The sequence below is a fragment of the Branchiostoma belcheri genome, unplaced genomic scaffold (genome assembly GCF_001625305.1).
Source record: "Branchiostoma belcheri isolate BF01 breed outbred unplaced genomic scaffold, Haploidv18h27 scaffold20, whole genome shotgun sequence".
NCBI lineage: Eukaryota > Metazoa > Chordata > Leptocardii > Amphioxiformes > Branchiostomatidae > Branchiostoma > Branchiostoma belcheri.
The window spans coordinates 1,350,266-1,369,949 of record NW_017803491.1 but is presented as its reverse complement, the minus strand read 5'-3'; the positions used below and the strand labels follow the sequence as shown (position 1 = coordinate 1,369,949).

Below are 19,684 nucleotides of genomic sequence, written 5' to 3'. Positions count from 1 at the left end.
ATAGGGATGGTCTTACACAGGTATCCAGCACCCTCTGACCAGTATAGCCAATATCACACTGATTTTAATGTTGCTGGTGCTGGTTGAAACTGTCCTTTGGATGGGATGCATAGTGTTTAGACATGTTCGGAGGGGACAAGTTATCTTTCTTTTTTTACCAAAAATTGGAAAACTTATTAAAGGATGTTGATGTCAGCCTTATAAGATTACTTTGGTGTGACCTTGTATCACACTTATGAGTATAAATGCTACAGTAAAACAATCAATGAAGTGCACATACAATGTAATTTGAGCAAAATAAATGCTTTTATTTGCTTACAGCATACAAATCAGGACACATCAGAAACTTCTTCATTCTTTTATGATTGTGAAAAATTCATGTGCTCAAATTTCCACACAGTGCATGAACTCTTCTGTATTTATTATAAACATTTCAGTGGTAGTTGGAAGTGTACATTTTGTGTACCAGGAATACTTATAACAAGTGTCCTTAACGTTGTTTCTCACATAGTGCCCATGATTTTCAATATACACTTGATCTTCATAAACTAGTAGCACAAATGCTTGTCATGAAGTCCATAACTTCTCAAAACTTTGGTAACTGGGGATCCTTCATTTTGGATAATTGACGATCATACAATACTGTAAGCACACACAAAACAAAGCAATAGACCTTGAACATAATGTAAACTATATACTACTGCATAATATAATGTATAAGTAATCGTCACAACAATAGTGTCACTAGACAAACATACAAAACTGTACAGAACGTATAGCAGCGTAATGCATTACATCAGGTTTATAAAAAGTCCTGTCGAATCATACCAGTACCAAAAATAGTGTTGAGGTTAGAAATGTGTGGCTTGCATCAGTCAAAGTTGCTATCTTACATTGTAACTTTACAACAGTGAAATTAATGTGTATAAAAACATTCAAGTAAGTAAGCTACATTATGGTTTGCAAGAGAGCTTGGGCAGACACACTAAAATAGCCGGTGAATATATTGGCCTAAATGCACAACATACTGCACTTCTCAATGGCCCATAAACTACTAATCTCTTATGTTGATGAACTGTAAAATTTTGAAATAGAAATGTGACAGGGATTTAGTAGGGAGAGGATTAAGATTTAGAGAAGCTTGTAGATATCCTGTGCAAGTCACACGTTAAGTCTGGTCATAATTTCACAGTGAAGTTTTACACCATAAGCCTGGAGCCCGGGATGTAGCGAGACTCGCTCCACACGTTGGATTCCCCACAGTTGGCAGGCCGTCTCTGACACTGTTTGCACCTCCTGTAGTGCTCCGTCTGGTCCAGTAACATCTCCCCGGGCGCCATGCGGTGCAGGAGCTCCTCCTGGTCCCGCTCCTTCTTCATGTCCACGGCACCACGCCACGTGTCCTCCAGGGACTTGCGCATGCTGTACATGGTGGCGTAACGGCCGGCACGGTCGTTCAGCAGGCTGGATAAATAAGAACAAGAGATGCTGTTAGTAATAGTTTACAACACATGGGGCTGATTTCAACAGAATAAATCCACAAATACATGTACAAAGAAATAGCAGAGAACAGAACAACGATGTATGTTAACATTACATTCCTATAACCCTAACCCTATGTCAGAATGTAGGGGTGTTGGAACATGGGGTGTTACTGTCTGTCAATGTCATAGGTACTATTTCAAAGGCACTCAATGTAAGTTAAGGACTATATTCAAACTCAACGTTATGATCATTTCGTTGAATCAACCCCATGGCTATGTATTTATTACCATACCACTAAAAGAAATGAGGGGCTGCTTCTGCACTGCTTGGAAGTGTGCCTAAAATGTGCCTTTGAATGAACATTGGTATCTGAAATATTTCCAGTTTTGCTGCCACAATACTATATTGAGTACCACCCTCAGGGTCATTAGCATAAATCCCATGAGTGGAGCTATACTTACTCTTGGCGAGTCCTGGCCAACATCTCTCCCTCCTCCTTCTGTGCCGTCAGATGTTTCAGGATGGCCTCTCGCTTCCTCTGTGCCACGGCGTCCAGCTGTTCCTTGTACAGGTTCTGTGCACGGCGGCGCTGCTCCGCTAGCTTCTCATTGGTCATGTCGTTCAGACCAAATATGGGCTTCTTGGAGTCGGAGACTGCCTTGGGGAGGGGGAGGGGCTTGAAACGCACCTAGGAATAAAGGGAAACAGTAGAGGGTAAGTTTAGCCCATGTACGACAACAGACGGACACTACATATACAAATGTAGTAGTGCAAGTACACTTTTAAGTCTTTCCTGTCAACAGAATAAAGTTGGGAAGATAAATATATGGAATTAATTGGTTTAAATATTATGGCTGCCTATAAAGCTGTCTACACTGGAGTTATTAATACCATGAAAAAAATTCAAGCCTAGCTTTCTCAATCATCGTAATATTCTTTGACGTTGAGCTACACTGTTCGTCTCTTGCTATCCTACCCGTTTGCCCTGTCTGTCTTGCTCATCATTGTCCTTCTGATCTTCCTTCTTTCCTGTCATCTCACTTGTCTTGTCATCTTGCTCATCCTGATTATCTCCCTCCTCCTGCCTGTCTACCTGATTACTGTCTGTTTTCTCCATGCCTGGGAACACCAGTGGTTCCAGGAAGTGTGGTCGTCTGAAGCTAACATGTCTCATTGGGATCTCAGGCACCAGGGAGGCCATATCTCTAACCTGAGGGATACAAGCACAGCCAAACTTCTTCCTGATCCTAAAAAGTCTTCCTAACTGTGTAGTGTGCGACTCTTTCAAAGGCTAGAACATTTTTCCTGATCCTGAAATTTAGTGAAAGGTCTCCCTAACTGCATAGTGTACAACTCTTTTAATTGCTACAACTGAGTTACACTAAAAGATCAGCCCGAAAGCTTAAATGACACATGATTATGGTGGAAAGGTTAGTTGAGTAAAACATTGCTGTATTCAACTTTGAAATTCTTACTACTGTTAGTCAAGGGTTTGTACCTGAGTGTCCAGGGCTTCCATGTACTTCTTGGTCTGGTCTGACTTCTCCTTCATTTGTAAGTATCGCTGCCTGGCCAAACTGTGAAACAAAAGAATCACAACTCCAGCTCAGATCATTTTCAAAACCAGCAATATGCAAAAATTTATTATTTTTAAATTTTTATTCATAAAATAATATTTTACTCTTTTAAACTATACAATAATCTAAAGAAAGTATTTGGCAAGGTTTTCATAGTTAAAAAAGGAACTTAACGTACTCTTCTGCTAGCTGTGCCTGCTCCAGTTTCTCGATGAATGACTGGTCCTCTGCCGCCCTCTTCTCCATGTCTTTCCTGTGCTGAACCTGTCCCTCCAGGAACCTGGCCAGCTCCTCCTGTTTAAACAGCCGCGGTGGCGTCAGCGGACGGGTGTGGAAGATGTACGCATTCTGGAAGGCAAAACACAATGTTTAAAACATGAAACACTTCCCGTAAGTACAGATTAAAGTCAGCAGACCATTGTAAGCTTTACTCCACCAAATTTGTTTGGTTAATGCAATTTTCAAGGGACTGTAGACAGCAGTAGTCTACACCAGGCCAGCATAAGGGATTATGTATATTTGGCAAAAATAGGGTTAATAATTAGCATGGAGAGTAATCAAGCTAAGGGTAACTTAAACTCACCAGGCAAATTATTCTCACTATTTGGCTCAATTGTACTATTTTCAGCCCATGTTGTTAGTCTGGCAAAGACTAAGACTGTTATGTGGTTATAAAACATCACACAAAAGCAACCTTATACTTTGAATTCAGCAGTTTTAAAGAGATTTGGATTTATGTTTAGCATGATTATACTATTGTAAGTTAAGCAAATGTGTTAGCACAAGTTTTATTGTTCAGCCAGGCTAATAAATTCCAGGTAGCCAGATTTTCAGGCACCCCTGGATAAAATTATGTTCTTATTAAGCACACCACTCAGCTACCACACAAAGAAACCGACTGTAATTGTTCATGGGAATTTTAGAGCAACTTGTTTGGAAAATATTTCTCTTGGTTTCAAGAAAAGTTTCCAAATGGCCCATTTAGAATTCCCTGGACAAAAATGGCCTGTTCCTGCAGGATATTTCCACAGACCTTGCCATGAGGTCCACTGGCCAGCCCACGCTAGAATAACAATGGAAACAACTTGTCAACACCAACGTACAATTAACTACAACATTGGACAACACGACATAAGAGATACAGTGAAGAGATTATATTTACCTCCATATACAGAGGGGTTTTTTTTTTATTATTTTGCTCAGCCAATTTGGCAATCATAAAACACCTTTAACATAACACAGCATATCCTAAACAAATACATAATCATTCAACTATTAGCATGCCATTGTTTCCTTATTTTTGTTAAAATTTCTTCCTCATCTTCTCTGAAATAAGATAACATTCAATGTCAATCTACACTATTAGGCCACACAAATCTATTTCCTTGGTTGTTGGACGTTTTTAACATAGAAATTTCCAAAAGGACAAGATGAAGACAGACACTGGGAAAAATGTCTGTGTATAGTCATTTTTTTAAAGATCCCACATATATATAACCAACCAAGGACATTATACAGAGATAATATCCTTGAACCAACAGATTAGATTGGTGTGGCCATATACGTGACTTCTGCCAGAGATGAAACTCACATGAAAGTTCATCTCCCTTTTGGCTTTCTTGGCTTTGAGTGCCTCGGACACGCCCAGGTTAAAGGCTGCCACCTTCTGGTTGTGATGTCGGTTAGCCATCATTTGTTCCTGTTAGGTAAGGAAAAAATAAAACGTCTGGTCATTTTACTTCTCTCTGTATCTGTTTTATTACACTATCCAGGCTGGATGAAGTATAAAAAGTCGTAGCAAGTTAATGCATTGTATAACAGAACATAATAAAAACATTAGATGGAAAGTCAACTTGTTATCAACACCAAATAAATATGATTTTAATATTATGGTCAATCTTTAGGGTATAACACACCAAATCTCTTCAAGCCTTTCTTAACTTACTATCATTCGAACCATCTAATTGTAACATACCTATATTGTTTGCCTTTTGTATTGGTATGGTTGCTAGCAGCACTTGACTGTGGGTCATTATATATTCATAGCCTTTCAGTGCAAAACATGCAAGCTATATACTCCACTCTGACACACTATAGTTGACCTTATGGATCTTGTATTGTTGACTACGTTCCCAATGGCATGTTTGTGTTCCTTAGAGACTCAGATACAATAGAATTGAGGCAGTGTCTCTTTCAGGAGGGTGTACAATTGAGCATCAGATCAATAAATACTTGAATGGATAAATGTTTGCTACAACATGTAGTGTGTCGAGTAATGTCAGTATTGATTTAGTTCAATTCTATCAACCTGTCACGTCTAACTGCAATTGTGTTCAAAGCTAGCTGGTGAGGATGCCCCTCTGGTATTGGGTGGCAATGAGTTCCTCTTTAAAATTGTTTAGGAAAACATTTTTGAACAGCAAAAGAAGATTCTTGCACAGAAATGTGTTAAGTGTATACATTTGTACTTTTTTTCAGCTGTCTATTTGAGGCCTTAGATCTCAATCTCCATTTTGTACAGTATCAAGAACAAGTAAAAATCTACTTTTTGTGCATCATGTTTGGGTTGTCTCCATACCTGTTCCTTAGCGATAGCCTCAGTGTCTCTCATGTGCTGGTACTGCTGCAGCAACCTGTCCTGTTCCAGTTCCTTCCTCCTCCGTTCCTCCGCAAACGACACGGGGACGTTCCTGGCGGCTCGCTGGTAGCAGAGGTAGCACATGTCCCCGCCCGACCCCGTGTGTTCCGAGCACGCGGTCCTGGGCGGGGCCAGCACCTGCTGCACCTCGGGCGGGGCTCCCGTGGTGCGCATTTGCATTTGTGAGGGAGGCGGGGTCTTGGGAGGGTGAGGACTTTTTGGTGGGGACAGGCTGAAATCACAGATGACCAAAGTCGTTAGTTGTTTATCTTTTCTTTTGGTCGTGGTGGAAAAATACATGAATGAAATAATAAAATACTTGTATTCCTTTTTTTTTCAGTCCAATTTTCATCAGCTATGGAAAACAAGGAGTACAGGGCTTAAAAGTGTAGAATGAAAAGGGAGAGGTCCTTACCCATCCTTAACAGTGCAGGGTGACTTGGATGGAGTAACAGGTGGTTGAAACTCCTCCAACAGACTGACTCCTGTCACCTTGGCAACGGGAGCCTGCAGTCGCGACCCTCCCCTGCTAGGTGGCGCTGACAGCCTTGATTCTAGAATACAGAAGACAAAACCACTGCGTTAGGTTCATACAACAATCACCTTGAAAATTTTTTGTCTGTTTCGTAGTCACTGCATGCGAGTAGTACAAATTTCTGATGACAAATACCGTCATAATGCAAGAGAAAAAAAAAATCACAATTTTTATCATTATCAAGTGATTAATACAATTATATACTAAAGTCGGTGTTGAAGATATCAAGCAATTCAGAGCAAATCATAAATACCAATTCAAGTGATATACAGGAAGGATGTCATCAATATCACTATGGCAACAGTAAACAAGCATCTTCACATCTAACACTACAGACCACAGCTCTTTTTATGACTGTCAAACACTTTGCAAGTCGTCATCTGCAATTCTCTCGAGTTGCCATGGCAACACATGAATAATTAATCAGCTCGCACTGTCCTCTAGCACCGTGGTAGGTTAACACTGCCTAACAACAAAGCTAGAGACATCGTCCATTTTCATTCATGGCAGGTGATTGACATAACAATAGTGGGAAAGAATGCGTTATGTCTGTCATAGAGGGTTGCTACAGTGTTAGGAATGCATTTTGTGGTGGCAATTTTGAACATGGTTCCTGTATTAATGGTGGCTGCCATGGTCACCTTGGTGATACAATACAAAAGAGTTTTAGAGAAGAGAGAATCCCATTTATAATTAAATTCAAATGTTGTGCACAAATTTCAAAAGAGCAGGAAACGTGTAGAAATCTATCCTAAATATGACTGTATCCCTTGTATCAGATTTAGAATACAGCGATGACGCATACATATGGCATTGTATGTAAAAACTCTATCTGGAGTTCTAACCAATTAAAACCAAGGATCGTTTGAAACTGTCAGCTCCTGGTAACAGGCAGTGAATGACAGAGACTAACTAGATACAGAATCCAGGCTAAAAATCCATCCATGAAAACAAACTAAACTTCAGGATCAAAACTTAAAATCTGTGGAACACGAATATGAAAAACCGTAAAAATTTACACCAGTGTACAGAATCTGGAGTAAACACTGTGCGACTGAATCTACTGGTGACAACACTTACTCTTTAAAATGCCAGTCTTGCATGTTCTCCTGCACTGTTGTGCAGATGAGACTGATAAAGTCAGGCATGAAAAAAAGGGTTCTGTGTTAGCAACAAGGACAGGAAACCTCACAATTGGTAACATTACAGCCTGGTAACCATTCTTCACGGGCTGGCTTAGGGTTGTTTTACCAGCTCAAGTCCTTTTTCTGTCATCCTATTTTTCCAGCCAGCTTTTATGACTAACAACTTTTCTGTAAAATTTCTCATCAACCTTTAACACTCAAGCATTATGTAGATACTAGAGAGCTTGTGATAGTATACATGTACGTATGGTTACCAGACTAGACTTTACAACATGTATTATGTAACTGTGGTAACTGTGTGACCACTGTCCTCAGGGCCTCTAGATTTACTATTTTAAATTGATGGTTAATTGTAGCTACATACACTTAAAGTATCATCTAATTTGTGCACTTTTAGTCTATCGTAACATGCAGCAAGCACTACTGTAGTGAAGGTGACTCAGTTGAGAAATTTTCCAAGTGCTGAATACCATCCGAGAGAAAAGAACTTACTGGCTATGGTTCCCTTGGAATTGGAGCTGGGCACGGTGGGCTGGTAGAATGGGGGGAGAATACAGTTCATAGAAATCTCTGAGACTTGGGGCATGATGACACCTCTAGATCTGTCTTTACTCCGGGTGGACTGTCGGGGGAAAACTGATCACAACTCCCCCAAACACCGGTGGTTATAGCCGAGGGAATGTCTGTGTGTTGCTATGGAGTTCCGTCACGTGATCGGACACATGCCAGCGTCCTTCCCTACACTCTGAGTGGCACTTTGTATTCTAACGGCATGCAATTTAGATGAAGCGGTTTTATGACAAAGCCCCGGCCAATAGATAACTACCAAGCTGCTTAGTCACAGAGGGGTATCGACAAACAGCCTGATAAAATATGCATGATGGTTCTTATTCAGCTGTCAGTCCTCTGTCCAAGGACCTATTATTCTTCTGTCACTTCAGTTTCTGTGAGAAGGGATATGGAGTGAATGAGGAAGGAAGTCTCGGCTATAGAATATATCGGATGTTCTTCTGGTCTGGCATTGTTGGAGCGTGGGATTATCTGATCATGAATCTGACTAGAATGGAAGAGTCAGCTGTCAGCAGTGAAATCATATCAAGGAGGTTATACTTATATACCGGTATATATCAATTTGAAAACAGATTTTGTATGTCATATCTTTTAAAGTTAAAGTTTGGGTTTAGGTAGTAACAATTCTAAACATTAGAAAATGGGTATGTATAACTGAATTCCTCCGTATTTTTCTTGTCAGGACTTTCACCGATAAGACCTTGGGACACCCACTTTAGTGTCAATGCACACATACCCCTCCCAATACACATACAATTGGGTATGTTAATAACCCCTCATTATCTCCAGTTAGATTTGATACGTCATACAATGCAGTATAACAACCCTTATCATCCACATTTAACACAGATAAACTGTACAATGAAGCATGATAATAACCCCTCATCATTTACAGGTTAGCTGTAATAGGACTATGATGAGGCTGTTACGTCATTCAGGTAAGAAGTTGTTTAGTATTGGTGTGGCTTTAGGATTACACACAATGAGCTGGCTCACAGAGCGTTGCTCACACATGTGCTGTAGGCATTTCACCCTTGAAGATTGCATGCCTGCTGCATTCCACAACAAGACAGTGGTAATCATAACTTGGGCTCTTGTCGTCTTGCAAGAACGTCTACAGCTTCTGTCAGTTACTCTCTGCGGTTCTAGCTGTGCTAGCTTGTACAGTCAATGCTAGCCTGACAGACTGCTACAGAACCTTTGGCCGGTCACATATTCCTTGTCTTCTGGCAGTCTTTACCATCTGTTTCTTACCTCCGCTATCTTACTCTCTCTGGCAGCTTAAACAATCCTATACCAGTGTGCAGTTTGCTGTATTTCCTCAGACCTCAAGAACAAGAACACAGACATACATATCAAACACATACAAACCTTTCACTTCCTCTTCCTGCATCTCTTCTCCATCTTTCTGTTCTCCCTCCTCCTCCTCTACATGTTCCTTTTCCTCTTCATCTGCTCCCTCTGCTATAGTGGGCATGCTGGGCTTCTTAGTGTCATCTCCTTCCAGGTTCAGTCCTTCTCCCTTGGGGGATATCCTGTGGAAAGGACAGTTAACATTGGACATCAAGTCAAAGTGTTTGCCTCCTTCACAGACTTGTACGGTAGAAGCTAATTAATTTTTTGGTGGAGTACTGATTGATGCAAGTTTTGCCAAGTAATATGAGAAATTGACACACGAACAATACTACGACTTTCGTAAGATCGTCTCAGAAGAAATTTCGTGTAACGCCATGTCGTGTCGTGCCAAGTCTTAGAAAACAGAAAGACCTACCTTGGTAATACTAATGTGTTAGATGTCAGAGGTCTGGTAGGTGTCATTCTGTCTGACATAACAGAGTCTGCTGTACCGGGACGCTGAGGGGAAAACAGAACGATTTAGAACATTCTGAAATACAGTTTGTACAACAAAGAATCCAAGATTATACACCCCGTGAAGTATTTAGAGTTGTTCTTCTTGTTTTTTTTATTGGTGAATTTCTTGCTGATTCTGTGCATATACTACTGGCACTTGCCAGGAAATAGTCTAAACTCTGACAAAAATTCTGGATTTAATTTCGCAGTAGGAGGAAAGGGGGTGGTTTAAATCTAAGTTTGTGGTTGAAACACTTTTGTACAACAGTAGCAATACAATGGAAACACGTAAATATTCATGGTGACCTAACTCCACCACAGCAAACATTTACAGTACTTACATTTTTCAGTGCATCCACTAGTCTGCCCGACCCATCCATGCATGTGAGGAACTCCTTGTAGAACTTCATCTTGACCTTGGAGTCTCGGATCTGCAGCTTGCCGATGCCGTTGAAGGTGAACTCCACGTTCCTCCTGGAGCCCACGGCTCGCGACAGCGCCCCCAGGACTTCTCGTACGCATGCTTCTACTGTGTCACGGTCAAACGGCGTCTCCAGGGACAAGGCTGCGAAGTTTAGCTGGACAACTGGGATCTCACCTGGGAGGAGGGATTGGCAGGGGTTAAGCTATGGTAGAGCTGTGTACCTGTAGAGGTACATGGGTTTAGGTACAGGGCCAGCCATGTATGACTACCTGTACTGGATCATAAAATGTCATGTAGTCAGTTTTTCATGATTTTTGTTTGAGGATCTACATATTTTAATCTAAAAAGAAGTGTATTTACAAGTTTTCCTGAGTTTTAAGTGTTACACATCTTTGAGGCAAAATTTGTGTAAAGAACAGTGTCATAACTACTTTGTTCAGTTTATTCTGTATTATATTGTTATTGTTTTAGGCACACCAGATGTTCAGGACCATCCAGACTTGTCCTAAATAACTATACACTACAGGTACATGTACAGGTATGTACAGGTAAGTTCTGTGACCAACCTTTACACAATCATTTAAGAGAGAGTTGGCTGTTGATGATCTGTGTACTTAAAAAATAATTACAGGGCTGCATGGGTAATCTACTTGTGACAAACAACTATAGCTTATGGTACGTTTTAGTTAATATGTCGAAAAACATTTGTAGTTATATGCAGCCCTTTTACTTCACCTCAAGGGAGTGAAATCTTGTTTTATTTGGCTTGTCTTTGTATATATTACTTTAAGGGCTGAAGTTTGTCATCCCTAATATTATGATGTACTTAACCCTTTTATTTGGAGTGACTTGTACAAACATTCAGCAACAAAGTATCCACCCATAACAACTGATCTTAGCAACCATACTCATACCTGTCTCATCTCTATACAGTACATCTCCATAACAATCACAACACTGGGCCGACAGTAACTACATGATTGCGTGCACCTGTCAACTATCATATTAGACACTTTCTTGGCAATCACTACCCTTTGTGTTTTCAATGATTCCAACCATTACGGAACAACAATACATTCCAGAACACAATTATCCTTAACTGATCGCATCAGTGACAGGCAAAAGGATTTATGTATGCATAATAAAAAATCAATTCAATCTACTCAATATAGTCATTGAAGTAATATATTACTCTAATTATGAATGAAGTGAAGCAGATCTATATGCTGATTTGTAGGACTAAGTTACATACCTTCTTCATTATTGTTTTGATAGGGTAACCTAGGCACTGCTCACTCTAATTAACTTCAATGATGGCTGTCAGCCTGTATTGTGCTTCACCTAATTATAGTCAGAGCTCAAGCAATCTGTATCTGTATCTGTATCTGTATAGCCGGTATAACCGCCTTTCGGCGTAACACACCAGCTTCGCAGGCACGCGGCGCGGCGGCAGCTGGCTATATTACACCGATCGACTTGTTACACCTAACCCTTGAACTTCTAGCTCTAGACATTGTTTAAAGCTATCTATTGACAATGCCCCTACTGTACTTGGTGACAGTGAGTTCCACTCTGCGATAGTTCTAGGAAAGAATGAATTCTTGAACACCTCAATCCTCGGTTGATAACTCTGGTACTTGAATGCGTGGCAAGTGTGTAAACAATGAAGAAATTACACGCACACACATCTTTGTTACTAAGGTGTATACTGTAATTCTTGATTTTTTCCACAGTATTTTTATGTTCACTGTTTTTATTGTCCCTTTTGTACCATGGACTTATTTTTACCATTATCATATCATTTTTCTTTCATCCTGTCTGCATCTCCTGCCACCATGAACATGTCAATTTTCCTCAGACCATGAAATTTTGCTACTGTTCAAAGATAAAGTAAATTACAGTACCTAATAGTAATACTGGCTATACCTGTCAAATTAATTAGGTAGATCAGGATCTGAACATCTGGTGTACCTGTACCTGAACAAAATCAAACTAGCTATCGGGTACTGTTTTAGTAGTAGAGTGTCACAGTAAATTGAGTAATAAACTAAAACGTTGGTAAGATGTAAATCTGAATGTTACAGGACCCAGCATAACCCACCTGTAGTGTAGTGTTTGGTGGCCTCCAGTTGGTGGGTCTGTGCGAACTTCTCGGCCAATAGGAAGACAGGTCGCTGGATCAGGATGTACTTGTTGTTTCCCACGTCCAACTTTTTATGGACGTAAGTAAATGTCCCCAGGCCGGCTATATGGACACCCTGTGAGAAAAATACAGATAACAACACTTAACATATACAAGTTTTAAATTGCAAATTCTTGCACAATCGTGTCTAATCAAAATGCTGACTCTAAATTCTAAGTTCTTGGGGTTGACTTCTTTTTTGAGACAGTGGAAGACAAAAGATGCCCTATTTCAGTAATGTGTAGTCTCTTTGATTTTTTTTTTCAATTTTCAAGCGCAGTTTGCTTTTTGTCTGGCTGAAAATGTGTAAAAACTAGAATGGAACTTGGACAATGCAGGTACATGTTTTTTGGGCTTCAGAAGTTTTGGGACCTCAAACTTAAAACACTTAAAGAATTTGCTTTCTCCTCCTATCACAAAATGTATGGTATTAGTTGCTCTCTTGAATTCTACAGGTTCAGTTGAGCTTACTGATATTGGAGCAACACTGGGTAAATGTCTGGAAAAACACAAACAAACAGGGTTCTGGATTGTGATTTTCGATGAAAGCAAAAGACTTCAAAAAGCTTACTTAGAGACCACAGTATTGATCCATGATGTGTATCAAACTAAATACAAATACAAACATACTTTAAATCTAAATCAGAATTGATTAAATGTCTAAAGCTATTGGTTGTAGAATGTAGAGTTATCTTTTCAAAAACTTTTTCGTCAAAGCTAGGTACAATATTGAATGTTCTGTTTATGCCAAAACTTCAGGTGTTGTTTTGACTTCTGTGCCCATGGACTTCCCACGCCAATTTCTTTGTTGACAGCTAAACTGGGAGCTTGCAATTGATACTACAACACACTTGCAATCTACACTACAAGAACGCTGGTGTTTGCTTGTAACTTAAGTAAGTCTGGAGGACTCTTGAAGACATGGATTGAAATAAGATCCTCAAACACATGTCTTACTGTGGGTTATGGAGGCCTATTTTTGTAGCAACTTTAGACAAAGGAGAAACTTTGTTGTGTGAACAACTTTTACGAGCAGTAGACCATGACCAGAGACCTTTCACAGTTCTGGTTCTATCCACAAAATTTTTTGCTGTTCTTTGATTTGAAGTACCTGTACAGTATGATTTGTCTAACATGTGTACAATTTTGACAATGAAAAAAGTTTTTTCTTTGGATATTTGAAGCAGGCACATCAACATGATGATTATTCTATTCATGTGTTATCATTGATAATATTTTGTTGTTCTAAATATAGGATAGATTAGCATTGTAATATTGTTGTATGATAGTCGTTGCCATTGCAGTTTGTGCATGTAAAATTGTTGAGCAATAAAGTTCATTCATTCATTTCCATGTATCTTATAATTATATAAACACTAGGATTAAGAAACTATTTGAAGAAAAAAGATGTGACGACTTTGGATTTCCTTCTCTGAATCAGTCTTAAGGTTCTTTTCTGAGTTACTAAGTTGCTGTCAAGTGATTTATAAATCCCACTTTGACAGTTGGAACTATAGTGGTGCTAAGTGAGTAATCCAAAACAATCTTAACTAAACTATCAAACAACTTGGTGACATAATGAGACTATAAAATGATCTAAACTTTCTTGGCAAATGATAGTAATATGTATGTATGTCCAATGTCAATTCGTTAAAGGAAGTGTCTTTTGAGAAAACAAGTTTTATGTAGAATTTGTCACACGTTTAATGTACAATTTCAATGTATTGAATTTGGAAGTTGTGACAACATACATGTAACTTTACGCCACCATACCAAAAATCTGAATCAGGAAATTGCAAAATAAAGTGACTTTTGTCACAGATAATATACAAAAATCCTTGCGATCCAAAGTCTCATTTAACAAGTGTGTGTGCAAATGGAGAAAATTATATTTTTGGTAACAAGAAAAAACACCCTGGTGTCCAATATGGCGGGCAGAGGAAGTGACCTAAACAAATATCAGTCCCAATTTTATCTTACGAAGTCTTACCTTTTGCATAGACATCTGCTTCTCCACGAAGCTTGACACGTTGTCCCAAACACTGACAACATCTGTAACACACATACATTGAGTACCCAGATTAGGAACTGTTTCAGAAATGTTGCAAAAAACAAAGGCGTAAAAAATCACGGCAGCAGATCGTAACAAATTATTTTACAACGAAACACGTCTGGTCCTTACCTTCGTCTGTTAGCGTCGGAATCGTGGAGAATTTGTTCTTTTTTGCGTCGGAAACCAGTCCTTGGATAACCTCCGTCATTTCGGCGGTGATAATTCAGCCCAGTCGGGCCTAGAAAAGAACAAAATTGTCACGAAAAGTGGCCACAGTTTCCCCCCGACACGCGATGTTGGTTAGTCATGCATGGGGTGTTGGTAGGTTGGCGGCGTCTTGCTACTCAGTACACAATGAACTGGTTGCTATGCGCGCCCAGCTGTTGTTATTGACCCTTTGTTACCTGATACAACAAAGCACCGGTAGGGGCGGCAAAGGTGAGGTACCTGGGCGTGACGTCACGGGGTCAACAGGTGGGCTGAATAGGACCGTTCCATTACAAATATTGTGAGAGGGGAACTAATAATAAGACGGAAAATATCCAGGTTAGACTATTCGTATCTAAAAGAATTAACGCTTGGGCAACAAATGTCCAAGTTGACAAAAGGTTATACGACTAAAATCGATTTTTTTAAAGGGAATAAAAAACACCCCTCACCTGCTTGGTTGTCGCTACGGCACATGGCGCCAGTTTTGAATGCCAATGTGGGCGGAGACTTGGACGTCCTGCGTTCAAGTTCTGTCAGAAAGAAAATCATAGTTCAAGGTCAGAAAAATTGTAGGCAACAAATCCCAATCATCTTCCACAATGTCTCAGACTCTGGCCTCAGACTTGCCCCCCAAAGCCGAGGTCTCAGGAACCCGCGAAGAATTTGGAAAATGAAAACCAGATGTCGAAGAACAACAAATCCGTGCCCGTGAGGTCGCAAGACCAGCAACGACATAACCACAAGAAAATACGGTCCACAGTCTTTTCTCCCGTAAATTTGATACATTTTTGTCACCCAATGCCATCACCACATATTCAAAGAAAGGACAACAACCGTCAGAACACTTTCTCTCCATTGTCTTCCCCGGAATTCGCGATGAGTCGCGAGACAGATCCCGACACTTCGCACTTCTGTCGTCAGTCCTGGCGCCTGTCGTCTGCGTCTGACCAACTCGGCAGAACTCGGCCCTGCCCTTCGGGTCGGCCCGGAACAACACGAACTTGCCGAAAAGGTCCGAAGAGTTACGAACGCTTGGAAACTTTTCATAAACCGCAGGCAAACGCACTGAGTTTACATAAGATAATTACCGACAGAGTGGGTATAACTCTACGTAAGACGAGCTTGATAAATAGATTACAGTTAAGTCATATTCTTACACCAAAAAGTTACGAGAAAATCGGCAGTATTTGTATATTTTGTTTTTAATCCTGGCTTACTCCAACCTTGCATTTGCCTGCCGTTTGGAGGGAAAAATAAGATGGAGGTCCCATATGGCAACTTTTCTGGAAGAAGGAAACTTTGTTTTTGTTACAAATAGTGGAAAATTAGGTCGATTTTCGTCGATGTTTCTCACAGTTTAGTCACAGACGACGTATGAGATGGCAGACAGCATGCAGAGAAGTCCCACTTGTCCGAACTGTTGCAGAAATTTCGTCACACGAGGTAACAAAATTTACAGGCTTCAGAAAGTGACGCTTGCTTTTAGCCCACATGCTGCTGTTAGAAGAAACTTGTTGTTTGTCTTACCAAAATGGGTAATTTTTGCCAAATCACAGTATCTAAGAATCATATTCGTTTTCATGATAATTTCTGTACAAACAAACTTTTCCACAGCAAGGAGGTTGAAAAATTATGTTTCATTCTTTTTTGTTTTTAATCTATGAAAATGATCCCTTTTTTCAACCTCTGCTATTCCAAGGAAATTATCAGATATATAATTTTTGTATGTGTGTATCTTTCTGTGTGTCTTTGTTTGAGTGTTTGGTAGATTGAGAAAGTCCGGATACTCCCACATACTTTCCCCAAACAAGCATAACACAGTGGGTTATCAGAGAAAAGATAACAGTGATTGTCACAATGATACGGTTGCCATGGTGATATCATGTGGTGGGGAGTGTTGCGTGTTGTTGAGACTAATGTCTGGACATGTTTGCCCGACAAACAGAATAAAGAATTATCTGGCCGACTTCGAGAAAGTCAGATAGTTCATGACGGTCGTTCATGGTAGCAATTATGTAATGGCATGCCCTAGTTTTAGTTTACGTAATCCGCAGGCAGCCGCCCAAAATCATCATAATTCATAATCAGTACATTAGCTGTAAGACGTGATTGTTCGTAATCAGCTCTGAGAATGTAACGTAATTCGTAATCGGTGGAGAAAATTTTGCGTAATTTGTAATCACTAGTCCCCCCCATACAGCCCCTTAATTGCTTAAATATGTGCCAGTTAGCGCCGCTAATAACGTTGAGCAGCTTATGATAAAATTTAAATTAAATAAATTCACTATTGCCTTTGTTTACTGAGTTCATTCCAGCAAAACTGGTTCAAGGTCATTGTTAGTTTTTCCACCTAATAAGTAATAAGTAACTTTTTTTGCTGTCATTCCCCTCCCAGACCAGGGGAACTCCTGTTACCCCCTGCTGCTGAAGTGTGGCCATACTTTCTGTGAGGGGTGCCTGATCAGACTGGCCAGGCTACAGAAGACAACCATTGCCTGTCCAACATGTCAGGTATGTCTATATTGATTTTCTGTGTGATTTGGATGGACAAGAGAAGTATTGATAGACCAGTGCCATGCCCAATAACCATTCTAACAATTTATTATAATTACCTAGGGAGTTGGGTATGGAGGTATTGTTTTTGGTGTGTGTGTGTGTGTGTGTGTGTGTGTGTGTGTGTGTGTGTGTGTGTGTGTGTGTGTGTGTGTCTGTAGGTATTTGAATGCCCTAACTAGAGCTGTGTACCGGTACGCAGTACCGATACTGTACCGGAAAAATTGATTAGGTACAGGTCCAAAATACCTAATCCCTCAGTACCGGTACTGTACCTTAACAATTTCACACCAATTTTATGCCTACTTGTGACCTCAAATGGGTCCCTGTGTAAGGACAGTGTGTTCATGAAAACAAAAACATCTTTAGTTTTGCCTATATTTTATCTGAGCATTCGCCATAAACAAAGAATAAACCTTAACTATCAAGTTTATTTATATTTTTTTTGTTATTGAAGGAGTTCAGAAGAGCATATAAATTGGTCGAATTGTTCAGGTACAGGTTCAGGTCCGGACCTGTACCTAAACCTGTGTACCTGTACCTGTACCTGTACCTAAAATTTGTTTAGGTACACAGCTCTAGCCCTAACCCTGTACCATACGCAGGTCAATACCCCACTACCGAAAGCAGAACAAAGTGTCCGCAGCCTATGGCCAGATATCTACACCCTTGGACTGTTGGTGGTCAACAAGCGTTTTTCATTGGAAAAGTAAGCTTTCTATAACACTTGCACATAGTTAGAGTGCCTCCAACAAGTTTTAACCTGTAGTTTTTAATCAAAGATAGGCACACAATGATGATGACTGTACCTACCTATAACAGTTCTGCATTGAATCAAATTTCTTCTTTCTAATGTACTTTATCTAAATTAAATAATCTGCTTGATTTACACATGTACAATAATCAAATGATTCTAAACTCTGTTCTAGTGGAGGGGCCATCAAACCATCACAAAAGAGCAGAAACACTGTTGACAACGGCGACCTCGCTTCTCCTCCTGCTGTGGACAAACAGAAGAAACATGGTAGCGATCTTGTCATATTGTACATCTTTTTATACTTTTTATTAACAATTGTTCCAAAACATACATAATTTAACTTGTTCAAAACTTAGACTCAACTATAGTTTCTACTTTGACATACTTCTAGCAACCAAAGTCCTTCTACTTTATTTGCCAATGGTTTGTTTGGCAGTGGTCCACTTTGTGCTTGTGGCTCATATTAGATATTAGTCAAACTTTAATCACTTTTGCTGTGCAACCTAAGAACTTCTGCTTTAAATTTTTTTCCAGTGTCAAAGTGTGCAGAATGCAACACCAGGAATGCTTCTTGTAGATGTGCCAAGTGTGAGTGTGATCTATGCGGGCTCTGCTTTGACAAGGTACATATCTAAACGGTAAAATATAATATAATGTGATAAAAAATTCAGAGTAGTTCTTTTATTTTTTTTCTGAAAAGTTTAATTTAGTTGTAGGATTTACCAAATTTGAAAAACTGGCAAACTCTGTTTGTTTGTGAAGGTGTAAGTTTTTATGTGCATGTTGCAACTGTTGGAATATTTGTATAACCATACAGGTGCACAAAGTATCACGTACCCTGATGAGACACCAGGCATCTCCACTGACACCAGATGGGTAAGTTACAAGTTCTTACTACTTTTACATTCTGTACTTTGTTGATATACATTTCACAACCCAACGTACTGGGGTGCATGTAAGGTATTTTACCCAAAAGGAGTACTCCTTCTAAAACATTCTAAATTTGCTTCATGGATCGTTCCAGTATTCACTGTATTTTTGAAGGACCCTTTACTTTCCATGCATACACAAATGTCAAGTTGTTGCCATAGTACATATGCTTACAGTGAACTGTTTAAAACTGTTTCTTTCTGTTTATTTCAGAATGACCAGTGGCTGCCAGGCACACAACAATCGGATCATAGAGTTCTACTGTGAGGATGACAGGTCCTCCATCTGTTCTCACTGTGTAGTCATGGGTGACCACAAAAACCACAACATTGTATCCATCCTTGATAAGGTACATGTTTGTACATGTATAAGTTGTCATTTTTCTGGTTAAATATTTTACAGTACCAGAATTGTCCCTATTTATGCATAGTGTAAGTGTGTAATCACTAGCCCACAATAAGTGTGTAGTGTTAAGTGTGTATGCCAGATGTAAGGAGAATTAAAATTGACACTGTAATTTTGTTGTGTATGCCAGATTAAAGGAAAAAATGACCTGTACTTAGAACACTGTAATTTTGTTGTGTGTTTCAGAACAAAGAGGTTGCAGCTGAAATTGAGCCAGCGTTACTGGTGGCCAAAGCTGCTCTGAGGAGAATAAAGGAGGCCGATAAGGTTTGAATCATGTAGAAGTTTAAAGACATGTGTTTCTAGCCAACAAGAAATAGCACAGCTAACTTCAGAATTTTAAACTTGTAATACAACAAAACTGTCATT

General features: G+C 39.7%; 2 protein-coding genes across 5 annotated transcripts in view; one reads left to right on the top strand and one right to left on the bottom strand.

The window, feature by feature from the left end:
- Positions 1-503: 503 nt before the first annotated feature.
- On the bottom strand, positions 504-14,879 carry LOC109469244 (coiled-coil domain-containing protein 81-like). Of its 4 annotated transcripts, XM_019767719.1 has the most exons (15): positions 14,590-14,879; positions 14,398-14,459; positions 12,327-12,483; positions 10,143-10,399; positions 9,722-9,804; positions 9,322-9,485; positions 6,116-6,254; positions 5,641-5,932; positions 4,654-4,761; positions 4,096-4,125; positions 3,241-3,410; positions 2,984-3,062; positions 2,462-2,695; positions 1,947-2,173; positions 504-1,464 (listed from the first exon to the last, which is right to left on the bottom strand). In XM_019767719.1, exons 1-15 carry the CDS (start codon positions 14,666-14,668, stop codon positions 1,200-1,202), a joined length of 2,346 nt encoding a protein of 781 aa, XP_019623278.1. In that variant the 5' UTR covers positions 14,669-14,879; the 3' UTR covers positions 504-1,199. The 4 variants fall into 4 exon arrangements, with proteins under 4 accessions (XP_019623278.1, XP_019623280.1, XP_019623279.1 ...); XM_019767721.1 differs by lacking the exon at positions 2,462-2,695; XM_019767720.1 differs by lacking the exon at positions 4,096-4,125.
- Positions 14,880-15,912: 1,033 nt separating this feature from the next.
- LOC109469313 (RING finger protein 17-like) overlaps positions 15,913-19,684 on the top strand; it is a 33,058-nt gene continuing 29,286 nt past the window's right edge. The window contains exons 1-8 of the mRNA XM_019767819.1: positions 15,913-16,113; positions 17,066-17,181; positions 17,829-17,932; positions 18,153-18,247; positions 18,515-18,603; positions 18,798-18,856; positions 19,124-19,259; positions 19,502-19,582. Of these exons, the coding sequence (XP_019623378.1) occupies positions 16,050-16,113; positions 17,066-17,181; positions 17,829-17,932; positions 18,153-18,247; positions 18,515-18,603; positions 18,798-18,856; positions 19,124-19,259; positions 19,502-19,582 (744 nt within the window). The 5' untranslated portion in view covers positions 15,913-16,049. The remainder of the gene's footprint in view (positions 16,114-17,065; positions 17,182-17,828; positions 17,933-18,152; positions 18,248-18,514; positions 18,604-18,797; positions 18,857-19,123; positions 19,260-19,501; positions 19,583-19,684) is intronic.

Bases quoted from the DNA above. Each gene is read 5' to 3' on its own strand.
- LOC109469244 (XM_019767719.1), bottom strand. From the start codon at position 14,668: ATGACGGAGGTTATCCAAGGACTGGTTTCCGACGCAAAAAAGAACAAA. The intron at 12,484-14,397 runs GTAAGACTTCGT...TTTTTCTCACAG, and splicing joins AGCAGATGTCTATGCAAAAG to GGTGTCCATATAGCCGGCCT. The intron at 4,126-4,653 runs GTGAGTTTCATC...TTGTTATTCTAG, and splicing joins AAAGGGAGATGAACTTTCAT to CGTGGGCTGGCCAGTGGACC.